Consider the following 13845-nt stretch of genomic DNA (forward strand, 5'->3'; position numbering starts at 1 on the left):
CATCAGGGACTATTCAGCCCAAGGCAGGGAAAGAGATGTCATTGCATATTTCACTGACAGTTATTTTAAGAAATGGGTCTTACAAAATACAGAAAGGATGATACTTGCTTATAGGCAGACATCTTCTAGAGTTTCTTTAAAAAAATCAAGGTACTAAAAGTGTGCAGGTTTACATGTTTGGAGATATCTGAAATATGTTATTATGATGTTGCTGTTTCTAATTGAAATGGAGATGGTGCATGTGTAAAATGCCTCTGTCTCAGCTGTAGATAAGAGGTTTGCACATTTCTTGTGTGCAGACTTTCCGTATCATGGAGTTAATTTCCCTTCTTCCAACTTAAATAAATCTAATATTCCAAGAGATGCCAGTTGTCAACAGGTTAACCATATGTCAAGGTAGCTGAGATAACCTGCTTAATGTGGTTAACGCTTTAAATGTGAAAATGTATGTATAGGGGCTTGATGGGAGAAATGTATTCCAGGAAGGAAAAGATCTGCAAAGAGGGAGCAGGCAATCTTTCAGGGCACGCTCAGTCTCCTAGCAATACTTTTTAGAAACACCTTTGGTGCAATTGAACCAGATAGCCAGTTTGGGGGAAAAACATACATGGACGGGTCAATTATACACTTCTATGCTGAAATATCCATTATCCTTGAAACATTCAGTTGGAGGGAGTACAATGCTTTAATCATGAAATCCAAATAGCAGGAATTAGGAGTTTGCGATCTGCGGTTTATGTGTTTCGAATAATGTAAGCTGAAGCAGTAATTTTAATGCACTTTTTTATTAAACCTTTTGTATCTTTTGGGGAACTACATTCACAAAAATATACAAAAGATAGTATTTTGTACAAATATTTACATTAAATATCAGAAAACAAAATTATCTCGGTATTTCAAATGCAGACATGACAAATATATTGAATTCTGAAATTTAAATACACCAGGAAATTATCTTGAAATCTTTAGTTTTGCAGATAATATACTTAAAAGTTCAGTTCATATTTATTTTTTTTAAAAAAACAAACATTTAATTAATGCAAAAAAAGGCTTAATCAATACACCTTTTAAAATAACAAACTATAGGACTGAATGATCAGAAGGATTAGCTCTTTATGATGAAAACCCCGAAGGGGACACATTGGAAACCCAAGATTTTTATTACAGCATCAAATTAAAATACACCTTTGGACTTGTCTGATGTAAGATTTAATTTTTTTTTTTTTGGTTAAAGTAAGGATTGTCTGATACACTCCAGAGATGCAGAAAGCAAACCAACAATTGTAAACTGAATGAAATCATATATTCAGACAGACAGATAGACTGAGAGGCAAAAGAATGACGTTTCCTTTATTAAGGATAATAAGAAAATGCTGTTTTCAGCTAATGAAAGCAGTCCTTGATATAACCATTGTGGGCTTCTGAAAATCAGCTGTCTTGACATAATGTCTCCTAATTGCAGTCTCCTTTCACTATCTAATAGAAATGCTTTCCAAGAGAAAGAAGCTGTTTTTATCTCCAGGAGGATCACACAATGTTAACGACTGGCTCTTTTGCTGGGCTGTCTGGATTCTAGGCCAGGAAGCTGGCTTCAGCATCTTGTCTTTAAATTTGTGCCCATTTTTCTACTGTTTTCAGCCCAGTATGCATTTTAACTAGAACGTTAACTGGCAAAGAGAAGAGTTTGTTCCCAACTCAAGTCATAAAAAGTCTGGCCCAACAAACCAAGCAGTTATTCCCCATGCTAATCTGATTTGACTTCCAGCGCTACTTATCTTGGATCAAAACCATTTTTACACGTAAGGAAATTCTACCGACTTAGTTCAGAGTACATGATAGTGACCAAGTGGGTAGGCCCCCCTGAAGATTAGAGTAGTCACGCTTTGTAGAGTTCACAGGCAGAATAGAAAGTGCACTGCCTCTATCCACATAACCCACTTCACCCACATAACCTGTAATCTGTTACTAACAATGTAGATTTTGTCTATGTTCTAATATGTATTTTTTCAGATGGAGGCATTACTCGGTATCAGGACCATGATATCAAATTCAGCCGACCTCCCTTGTCATGTGGCATGTCAGGTGCAAGGCAAGTCCCCTTCCCCGCTCTGTTTTCCCAGGCACAGCCAGACAGAAATATCAGGTCTGTCGAACCTCCCGTGTGCCCTCAGAGGAAGGGTGGTCTAGTGGTGATAGTATTGGACTTGGATCTGGGAGACTGGTTCAAATCCTACTCTGCCCTAGAAGCTGGATGGATGGCCGGGGCCAGTCGCTCTCTTAGGCCCCCAGCTATCTCGCAAGCTTGTTGCGAGGATGAAATGAAGAGGGGAAAGTGGTAAGCTACTTTGGGTCTCCATTGTGGAGTAAGGTGGGAGACAAATCAAGTAAATAAATCTTAACAGGGCATGCAGGGTCATGCCAGTCTAAGCCTGCTGAAATGAATGGCTATAGACTGAAGTAACTGCATAGGATTGCTCTGTAAAACAACCGGAGTTGATGGGAAGCCAGATGTTGTGAGTGCCTGTCCTACATATGCCATGCTCGCAAAATTCTTAATGGGCCTGTTTATCTTGAACAAGTGTCAGGTGTAAAATACTCATTCTTGGCATCCTGTCTGTGAATCAGAATTGGCCCTCCTAAAAATATAAGTTTCCTTCCTTTGAACCTGTGTAATTCAATGTGCCAAACGCTACCTGTCAAGTATCACAGCCAAAGTACTATTCAGAGACGGCTGTCAGAGCTGTTTTCTTCCCTGGTTAGAAAAAAACACACAGTGAGTGTCCAGTTCATGTGGTCAGAAGGACACGTCAGTTCAGAGCAGGATGGGGTTTCCAATAAGCAGCTGGATGACATTTTTGTCCAAATGGAGATTCATATTCATATAAAGGTGAACCTAAAATGTTATCTTGCTTGCAAATGAAAAATTTAATTTAACCCTGTCAAGGAACTACATTGGAGAAGCAATGTAACCCAGTAGCTGGATGAAGCTTTGCATTTAATCAGTAGATTATTTAAATTACAGCAGCTGCCCCCCCAAATCCTAAAGGCATGATAACATGCCAGAATATTTGCAGTAAAAGAAAAATAGGCTTAGAAGTGTGAAAATTATTATTTGACAGCACCAAAGCTTTAAAAAAAACCCAGTGAAACCAGTCACTTAGTCTGTGCAAGATGTCATGCAACCTTTTGTCAGTTAAGAACCAGTTCACAGAATTCTTAGAACATTCACTAATTGCCAGATATGCTGCAGTCTACAATTTTGCAACTAGGAATCGGACATAGATGGAAAGGTAAATTCTACACTTGCTTTACTTTATACAGACCTTCTGACACCGGAGTCATTATTAGAGCTCCATGTCAGATTCTTCTTTGGGGCAATCTTAATAATGGAATATATTACATATTTTCTGTATCTTATCATTAGGGAAAAATAATGTTGATTAATAATACATTATAATGCTCAAGATAAAGAATCTGTGAAGACAGGTATTTCTAAACTAGCTGCTGTTACTTTCCCCACAAGCTAAAATGTATCCTCAGTATGTGCACCATGTTGCCAAATAATGTATGGGGCGGAGTCAAGTTGTTTTCAGCACAAATGGTTACCTAGAATCACCGGTTCTTGGAAGGCATCAAGAGTTGCCAGGAAAAAATGCAAGCATTGGACAAGCTAGTTCTCAACATGTGCCTCCCAGTCTGTGCACTATAGAAAATTGTGCATTCCACAGTTTGTAAGGGCTGTAGATCTCGGTAACAAACTTTAATTTCCCACCCAGGTCATCCCAATCTCCCCCCCCCCCCACACACACACACACATACATACACAACTTGGTCCACCTGCCTGTATGAGTTGGTCAACGCTGCTACTATGCTTACAGAGTCTCAAAAATGTAATCTTAATGTTAGGATGCTTGTATAAGGTTTTGAGAGCTCTTGCCGAAAGACTAGTGGGAACTACCAATCAAAGGAGGTTCAATTTCTGTCACTGTGTAAAACTGGTAGGTTGTGGCTGCTAGGGGTTAGATTCTTGCTGCCCCTGCCTTCTGAAAGCCAGAGTTTAAAACTTGTGCTGCGGGAGAATCTATTAGGAAACTATTAAGGATCCCTCAACCTGTAAAAATATTCATATGACAAAACATCTTGAATCCACATACCGAATGATCACCAGAAAAACCTACGTCCCCCACATAAGGAGAAATATGGGACATCGTAAAGTGTTCAAATCAGTACTTTTTTTTCATGATAACTAGATACAGGGAACACGCAAATAGATGAAAAGTAGATATGTATCCAAGCTGAGGGAAGTCCGTATGCAACTAAACTATTCATGGATTTACACAGATCAAAAATTGTAGCTTACACCACCCTTTCTCAAATAGGTCTGGTGACTCTTAGAGGTCTGTGAATCCTTTGTAAGGATAGAGGGCAGCTTCTCATGCTGATCTGGGAAATAATAATAGCCAGACAACGCCCTGGTTGTAGGGAACCAGTGGTTTAACCTTAGGAGCCCTAAATCAGGGGTCTGCAAGCTGCAGCTCTCCAGATGTTCATGGACTACAATTCCCATCAGCCCCTGCCAGCATGGCCAATTGTTCTAAATGGTTGAATGCCATCAAGAAGGTAGCCATCTTAGGTATTTCTGGTGTAAAGTTTAACTGGTTTTAATTCTGTTCTCCACACAGTCTCTCTATAAAACCTCTAGGGGAAATCATTCATAATTCTGGGAATCAGGTGTCATCATCAATATGCTATCAACACCCAGCTCTATACCCAGATCTCCGGGTCATGCAGTAGAGGGTTTGAGCCATCACCTCACTACTGTGATCAAACAACTAAGAGCAATCAACTGAAAGTGCACCCCAACAAGTCATAAGTAATGCTGGTTGGGAAAACTGAAGTCTTAAAGGACACTATGCTTCCCATCTTCATTGGGGCTTAAAGGACTTGGTTAAGAGCCTAGGGTTTACTCTGGATCCAGCATTAGTAACAGAGACAGAAATGGATGAAGCTGCAAAACAAAAAAACTATTTTCTTCCAACTTCGTTTAGCCCAGAAAATAGCCCTTCTTGCACAAAAGTAGAGGCCATGGTCTCTAGTGGTGAGTTAGGCCTTTCTGACAAAACTGTTTCATTCGGTTGTCATCACATGATAGTCGAAAACATTTTTGTTCATTGAATCAATCTCAGTTTGTCCTTTAGTGGCCTGTTGGTTTTATTACCAATCTAAAGCCAATGCAGTTCTCACTACACACTATTCCTCCTGTGACTGCTGTGTTTTTGATCGCTCTTTCTGCTTCAGTATAAACTTTCAGATCACCATTCATGTGTGTGGAATGAAAAGAAAAACTTAGCAGTATGAAGCAACGGTTGACAGAAAATAATACAAACTACCAATTAACTGCTGATCTAGTTGAAAGTTTGCGAAGGAAGAAGGAACAGGGCTTCGATGGAAGCATTTGGCATTGGTCCCAACGGGATGGACAAATGAAAACAAACTGCATGTGCAACCCACCCTTATAATCAAACACTTCACTGCACATGTTCTTTGTGATGGGGAAAACACCTGGCATACTATGGAATCACACTAGCTGGGAAAAAAAGTCTGTCATATCAACTGTGTTGAAGAGTACAGATAGTTGTGTGCTAAAGAAGAATCATAGGGAACACTCAAGTTAATGTGATGTAGATTTAATTACTTGGCTATGCTCTCATTCAGTATGGCTACAATAATAAAAATGTGGCTTTCTCCACCCACTCTTTCCAAGCATTCTGTTGGGCGACTTTGGCATTCTAATCCACATGATTTTTCAGAAAAAAGCCAAGTGGTCGTGCTGCACAACGCAGATGGCTGCACGTTTAAACTAGCTTATGACCAAGTGAATACGATTAAAACCTTTTCAACTAGTCTTATCCATTTGTAGAAAAATCAGTTTCCAAAAGACATGTGAATCTTCCAAGTGATGCTGTGATAATAAAATCAATCGTTTCTATTGCTATGAAATCATGTTTTTGCATCTGGTGACAACTCAAAGCTTCATCGACTTATGAATACGAAAAAAATAATCAACTTGTAGTCTGTGTTTCCAGCAGCACAGCTCTGCAAGAAAACACAGCCATTTTTTCTTCCATTGAGAACATTTTTATTCACAAGGCAAAAACTGGAGTTAGACTTTTAGGTTGTGGGCAAGGCACTCACAATGTGAGCAAAATCAGAATCTGCTCACAGAACTAATGTAATGCTTATGCGATTCATATATGCCTACTAGCATTCGCCAGACATGATTACAACAACCCAGTCCTTAAAAAAATAGAATTCTGCAGGTCCTAGAAATAAATTTCACTCTTGGGGTTTTGTTTGCTTGTTTTTGATGAACCAGACAAAACTTTTGCTGGACCAGTCAAATATTTTCTATTTCATCTACTTAAAAAAAAAAAAACACTTTTAAGAGCGGCAAGGTGGTTTTCATTTCAGTAGTAAAATAAGGAGTTTTCTATTCTTGTGAGAATCAGTCCCCAGTACCTAATGAAAACATTCATGCTGAAAGTAAACACATTGTACAGCACTAGGTCAGAAAGAACGTCTCTTGATTACAGATCCGAGATCTTATTTGTACATCCAGCTAAAACTCACTTCTTCCTCTCATCCGTGTGTTTCAGCATCTGGCAGTGAGTGGGAAACAGATGTAAGCTATCAGATACGTGACTAGACTGGATAAATTTGCAGCTGTCCATCCTTCCGATAGACTCTAGTCATTCAGGCAGACGACTGTCTGTTATCAGCACCATATCTTTGAAGCATGCAGGGCACAGGAGAATGTCTCATTGCAACCATGGGGCACTCATGCCTCTTTGTTTCATGCAGTGTCCTCTTTGGAAGGTCTCCAAGTCTTTTAGTGAGGCATATGGACACATTTCCAAACAAATAAGCTGCATTTTTAAACAGAAGTGAAAGGAGACATAAAAAGTTACTGCCTGGTCATAGATTTTAAAAAGAGAAAAAAATCCTCAATATCCATTCCCAAATATATTTAAAGATCACTTGAAACAGTGCCAGTGGTCACTAAAGAAGTTCCACTTGTTTTTGCTAATTTACTTTAATGACTACTTTCTTTTAGCTACCTAATTCATTTTTCGGAAACAGTGAAAAAAATGGGGTGCTGTGTGGTTTCCGGGCTGTATGGCCATGTTCTAGCAGCATTCTCTCCTGACGTTTCGCCTGCATCTGTGGCTGGCATCTCCAGAGGATCTTCAAAGATGCCAGCCACAAATGCAGGCGAAACATCAGGAGAGAATGCTGCTAGAACACGGCCATACAGCCCGGAAACCACACAGCACCCCAGTGATTCCGGCCGTGAAAGCCTTCAACAAAACAGTGAAAAAAATGTTAGTCTCCAGAGTTCGTTTTTCTGCGAGAAAAACGTGAGAAAACATTTCCATACCTGCAGTCATCGCCACCAGCACTGACAACGTATCTATCTCCACTTGTAAAGCGAATGTTAGTCACATGGGCTGAATGACCCATAAATCTTTTATGTTTTGCCTTTAAAACAGAACAAAAAGGTTGCATGTTAGCACTACTCATTTCAATTGCATCATCTCCCTGCTTTTATGCATAGCTAATATTAAACTTTTCTCTCTTATTGCCTCCCACCAAGCCCTACTGCAGCAGCATCCCAGCTTCTCTCTTCACTTTTCAAGTCTAGGGCCAGTAGTTTCTCTCGGGCCAAGTCTAGGGTCAGCAGTTCCAATTGGGGGAAAGCAATACAGCGTTCCTCTACATGTTGGGCTCCCATGGTGAATCAGAGGGAACGAAGGCTGGGCCTGTACAGCTAAGCATTTCCTCAGCCAAGGATAGCTGCAATTTGCCCTACATGAGTAGCAATTTGCTTGGCTGGAGTCCAGATTATTTGGTTGAGCTGAATATTTCTGCAGTGGTGTTCAGGAAACAGTCAGTCTACCAACAGGATATTGGAGCTCAAGCAGGTTACTCTGCTTTTAAGTAGCAAAGGAAAGCATCCAGCCAGTCTCCTACTCCAATATCACAGTAGTGGGGGAAAACGTGCATAATGTTCAAGCAAAAGTTTCTTACAAATTTTTCCGGACAAGGGAAATCAAACAATTTGACCATGCCAAAGTCGTCGCCTGTGACAAGGCTGATTCCCGAGTGAGAAACACAGGCACAATTTACGTCAGCTTTCTCAGCATGTCTGGACCAAATCCCAACAACTTCATCCCCCAGAACGCTGAAAGCAAAGGTAGGAAGAGAAGCTGTTTGAAAAAATAAGTCTTGATCCAGAGGACAAAGGTAAGTTTTTGACACAAGCACATTATTTAGCTGTCACAGATTGATAATATTGTTAGAACTCAATTAAACATAAACAATACAACCTAAAAATTTGTTTACCCTACCGTGTATAACAAAAGAGGCATCATCTTGCTTATTTATTCCTATTATACACATACACACTTTCCACCTGCTCTTTCAAAAGCTCTTTCCCTGTTGTGGAACTGAGAATCATTCTCTATTCTTTGCATTCCAATAGCAAAGCACTGCACTGTTAGTGTAAAGCTATGCTTGTGGGGAGTCAAATTGTTTTAAACTTTATTTGGTGAAAGTTCTGTATGTCATAAAGTATGAAGGAACTGCAAGTAGGAACAATACCGACTACACAGATTTATGCAGTTCTTTTTCAGATGGGAGTTGTTATGTCATATAGTTATAGCTCTAAGCAAGAATGGATTTACCTGGTCCAAGTGGCCCATGTTATTCTATCAATCACTGCTTGATCCAGGAGTTGCTTTCCAGAAGGCACTTCATAAATCTGCCTTTTGTAAGACCCAGTAGACACCTTTGAGAATAAATAAACAGCTTGAATACATGACACTGCTTTATTCTGAATCTTTTCTAAGATAGTCATTTATATTTAGGTTTAAATTATGGTAAAAGGCAAGTGGGAAATGATGTCATCTTGGAAAGGGTACAAAAGTAAACCTGTAGGACAACTACATTTACCTGAAGGTAACAGCTGTCTGCAGAGAAGTCCATTTGAATGACAAAGCTAGGGATATCTTTGCAGTAGCTGGCTCGGTTAAGACTAGGTCCCAATGTCAGGTCATAAAAATCCACTGCATTTTCACTGGAACCCACTGCTAAGTAATGCGAATCCGGGCTGAACCTAAGCAGATAAACATCTTCAAATTAATGTCTGCTGCTCACAAACCAATAAGCAAAATATGAGATTAACAATTTTTTTCTTTCAATTTTTATGTACCTATAATTATTTTACATGAAGTAGTATAAAACTTTTCACAGTATATGCTGAGACTGTTAAATAACACAGTATTTTTCATCCTGATCTGCATGAATATCTCCAGCTCAATATATTCTCCTTTTGATACCTTTTAATGGTCTGGTTTCATTTGAGGTATTTTATTGTGTCCAGAGATGCACAGTTCTCTCCGCATACTATGTGGCTCCTCCCATCTTGTTTTTTCTCATTTCCTCTGTTTGTCTTTCTTATTTTGTACTGTACGAGAAACGCTACCGCCAAGCAACTTATTGCCTTGGAAGACTCCATTAGACTTGGGGTGCCTTAGCAGAAATTTAAGTCAAGTCACAGTCAACTTATGATGACCTCACAGGGTTTTAAAGGCAAGAGACTGACAAACATGGCCTGGTCTTCTTCGGCAGTCTCCCATTAAAGTGTTAACCATGGCCAACGCTGCTTAGCTTCCAAGATACAACAAGAGCGGGCTAGTCCGGATTATTCAGGCTGCTTGGGGCAACTTATAATAGTGCTCCCCCTGCCCTCTGTTGCTGCAGATACTCACACGTTTATATTTCTTACGGTCACATTTCTCCCAATTTGCTCTATATCACTTCCCAGGTCCTTTTTTCTCTTTCTGGCTTGCATATGCACCTTTCAAACAGTGGTCCCGTCTCCTCAAACAGATTACTGACAGTGTCACAGCTGTCTATTTCCAAGGGATGTGTGCACATACAGCACATTATACCATTATGCATGCAAAGTTCCATATGCAGGTTACCTTTCTTCAGGAATCAAGAATCAGACCCGGGAAACATGATGCCTCACCTGATATCTTGAATAGCTGATCTTCTGTCCCTTTTCTTCCCCCATATTTTCAGAGAATTCACTAACAAGATAATAAATTCTCCATTGTTCATGCCAATAGCCACCATGTCTCCTTCTGGGCTATATGACACAGTACGCGCTGCGTGGCCCAAGCTGACTTTGTTCATCATCTTCTGTGAGAAGTTTTTTTTTTTAAAGAAGAAACACAGATGAAATGTTTTTTTATTTATGTGTGTTCAAGAGAGCAAAGCAAGGTTGTATCTTGACTTATTGTTAGCTCTCATACTCATTCAGTTCTTGAGGCTATTTAAGCATTTCATCAACTGATCTCTGTAATTTATGATTTAATAAATTATTACACCTTCTTAATATTATTTTACACCTACTTTGTCAGCAATATCCCAGAGTCTGACTGTTCCATCCTCTGCAGCAGACAGGAAAACATCACGAGAAGGATGAGTTGCCAGGCCCCAGATAGGCCCATCCATATGGCCATTAATTAGTATGTTACATGCTGCATTTTTCTCTCCAACTTCTATGATTTCAGCATTCCTTGTCCCAACAAGAATTTTTCCCTGAAACAACAATGGACATCGTTAGTGCGTCATTTGTCAATGAAGAGTAACCTGAGAATCTATGAATAACTTAAAATGTACGAACGTGTATGATATTAGTTAGATTTGAGTCCGGCAGCATCTCAAAGACCAACGATATTTTCAGGGTATAAGCTTTCAAGAACCAAAGCTCCCTTCCTACGATGTGAAGCTTTGACTCGAAAGTTTGTAGCCCAAAAATATTGTTCCTCTCACAGGTGCTACTAGACGTGGATTTAGTTGTTCTGCTCCTGACCAACACAGCTACCAGCTCAAAATATATCAACAATCCCTGTAAGGAAAATAATGATAACAGCACCAAATGGGCTATAAAAACAAACAGTGAATTGATACATCCAGGTAGTTCAGTGTATTTTCCACCCAAGTTAACATTTGGTAGCATTCGGTAACATTCGGTAGCATTTCCCACCCAATGCTAACATTCGGTAGCATTTCAATCTAGATTCAGGTCTAGATTTTGTACCCTAACTCCTAACCCTATGCTGTCCTGACCTTCTTTAGGACAGTGACAAGCTGAGTGAATCCCTGCTGATTCTATTGGCAGTTTTCAGTACCACAGTACCCTGCTGGAGGGGCTGGCAGGGTTAGGAGCCAGAGGCAGTGTGCTTCACTAGTTTCACTCTTATGTGGCTGGCCAGTTCCAGACAGTGGTGCTGGGACTGCTGCTCAACCCTGGGGCATTTATGTTTTGGGGTCCTGAAATGATCCATCTTGTTCCCCATGCTATTTAACTTCTACATGAAACCAACAGTAGAGACCATCTAGGAGTCTGGAGTGGGAGGGACAGCATGAACCTGTATATCTGGCTGTGACACAATAATCCTAAAATGTGGTCATTACAGTGACCAAGAAGACTTACTTTCCCTCTGCATACAGAGCGAACACAATCAGTTATCTGTCCAGTCTCTAATCTGAAGGCACGACATCGTCTCAGGTCCTGATCCCATAGTTTTACAGCCCCTCCTTCTTTGGATCTAACGAAAACATTACAGATTGGATTATTAGGTAAAATTGCTTCAGGTAATCAAAGATGTGCCATAAATCATCAAGTGAATACCACAATTATGCTCCACAAATGAATACTTGAAACTGCAGTTTGAAAATATGCTACAGTGACCTCCACACTATATTAGGTGCATGGATTTTTGCTCAGTGACAAATCCCTATTTTCATATTATTCATGATCATTAAAGATGTCTTTCAAATTTGTGACTATTTCATAATTTTAACTATTTCATGTCACACTGCAATGGAAACATGAGAATAAGAATAAAATTATTCAATTTTTTGTTTCCTTGTTCTAAACATGGGTGCAATCCAGTTCTTTTAAGTCACAAATGGTCAGCAGAAGGTGCTGAGGTTTGCAAATCTTGCCTGCATTCTTCCCTGTAGCAGCCTCTTCCAAGGTTGTGGGCACCCACCTGGGCTAATAGCCATTTGAGCTCCGAGGCTGTACTGAGAGTGGAAAAGAGGGTGAACTCTCCCTCGTGCTTCTTGAGTCACACAAGTTGGTACTTGCAGGAGAAGGGGGATAATTTTACTTCTCTCCTCCTGCTGAAGGCACCCAAGCCATATGGCTAATAGCCCATGTGAACTCCACAAATGCAGGAAATCAACTTTCAAGGGAACCATGCTCTGAATTACATACCCATGACTGTTTTATAGGATATTTGGTTGAATTTAAAAAAGCAGAAAATCAGAACATTCTGAAATAATAACTGTTTTGGAATGACTTGTTGGAGTGACTGTGCAGAAGAAGACTCCAACATGAATCAAATCATGTTGCATTAAGTCTAAAGGATGTGGAGTCACTACTTATTTCACAAGCATACTTCTTGAAAGTCCACTTAAAGCTATGCAAGCCAGTTTGCTGCTTTATACTACAGATCTATGTAGAGAATTTGCCTGATATGTAACCAGATTTAGGATTCCATGGCAGCTGTGCCAAGAGAAGCTAATGTGGATAAACAGGCTTTAGCTATCATTATACATACATAAAATGTAAAGTAAAAGAGTAAAGTTTCCCCTTCAGTCGTGTCCGACCCTGGGGTACCACTGCAAGCAGTGATTTCATAGGCAAGCCATTTTTGTGGGGTAGTTTGCCATTGCTTTCCCCAGCTATTCTTTACCCCCTATGTGCTAGGTACTCATTTTCCGACCAAGGAATGGATGGATGGCTGAGTTGCCCATGAGCTAGCTGCCAGGATATCTGACCCACAGGGGGCTCGAACTCCTGACCGTGTGTGTGGCAGTGCAAGAACTTAACTACTACGCCACGTGGCTCCTACATAAAAAGTAACTAACTGTAAACAGTTGAAAGTGGAAATACTTTAACATAATTTGCTACAATAATATTTATACAGCCAGAACTCACGGCCTTTCCTTGCCTCCTGTGACAATTAAGCCATCTCGCAGTGTTGTATACATTGCAAACACAGGCCCATTATGAGCTTTGGCCACAATTCGATTCAATATATGTTCTTTCCAAACACACACATCTCCACTGATGGTACCTGTAAATGTCAAGTTATTCTGAAAGGGGAGGGAGGGAAAGATAATTTTATTATATGATTTCCAAAAAGGAATAAACATTTTTATAGTGCTGAGGGTTTCTAACATAGTTTTTAAAATTCAGATTCTGGACCTCAGCTGAGAGGTTAGCAGGTTTTTGTGAATTAGGAATTCCTATGGAAGCGGCATTCAATTGTACTAATTTATCAGGTCACTTTATGCGGAGGACAGTCTTAGAAGGATGACTTCTAAAAACAGCAGGGGTGTACAAAGGATGGGGGTAAATGCAGAAGGAAGGTAAATAATCCATATGCAAAGAAGATGGATCTGGCCATTGTGTCATCTTGTGGACACAGCCATCAGAGAGCTTCTAAATTACGATATATGAAGAATTTTCTGTTAAGAGCTGCTAGATAATCAGGCAGTTATAAAACAGCAGTAACAGAATTAACCTGTTCATTGTACAAATAGAGCATTCAACCACAGTATCAGACTTGGCAGGGTGGAAAAGAAGGAAAGAGAACTTCTGGCGACATTTCCATATTAATTTGATTAGATTTCTGTATTACTTTGATTAGTAATAACTATTTAGTACACGAATAACTCTTCACTACAGTAAATATCAAC

The 13845-nt window shown here is 39.8% G+C and overlaps 1 protein-coding gene across 7 annotated transcripts in view; it reads right to left on the reverse strand.

Moving 5' to 3' along the window:
* Positions 1-769: 769 nt before the first annotated feature.
* Positions 770-13845, reverse strand: part of EML5 (EMAP like 5) — a 110109-nt gene continuing 97033 nt past the window's right edge. For 6 of the 7 annotated variants that reach the window (XM_048485173.1, XM_048485172.1, XM_048485170.1 and 3 more), the window contains 9 exons: positions 13082-13239; positions 11567-11681; positions 10480-10668; positions 10094-10266; positions 9013-9175; positions 8745-8848; positions 8089-8242; positions 7439-7539; positions 770-6926 (listed from right to left, as the gene is read on the reverse strand). In XM_048485173.1, coding sequence (XP_048341130.1) covers positions 6890-6926; positions 7439-7539; positions 8089-8242; positions 8745-8848; positions 9013-9175; positions 10094-10266; positions 10480-10668; positions 11567-11681; positions 13082-13239 — 1194 coding nt within the window. In that variant the 3' untranslated portion in view covers positions 770-6889. The remainder of the gene's footprint in view (positions 6927-7438; positions 7540-8088; positions 8243-8744; positions 8849-9012; positions 9176-10093; positions 10267-10479; positions 10669-11566; positions 11682-13081; positions 13240-13845) is intronic. The other variant, XM_048485169.1, reaches the window with a different exon arrangement.

The sequence above is a fragment of the Sphaerodactylus townsendi genome, linkage group LG02, assembly GCF_021028975.2.
Source record: "Sphaerodactylus townsendi isolate TG3544 linkage group LG02, MPM_Stown_v2.3, whole genome shotgun sequence".
NCBI classification, from domain to species: Eukaryota; Metazoa; Chordata; class Lepidosauria; order Squamata; family Sphaerodactylidae; genus Sphaerodactylus; species Sphaerodactylus townsendi.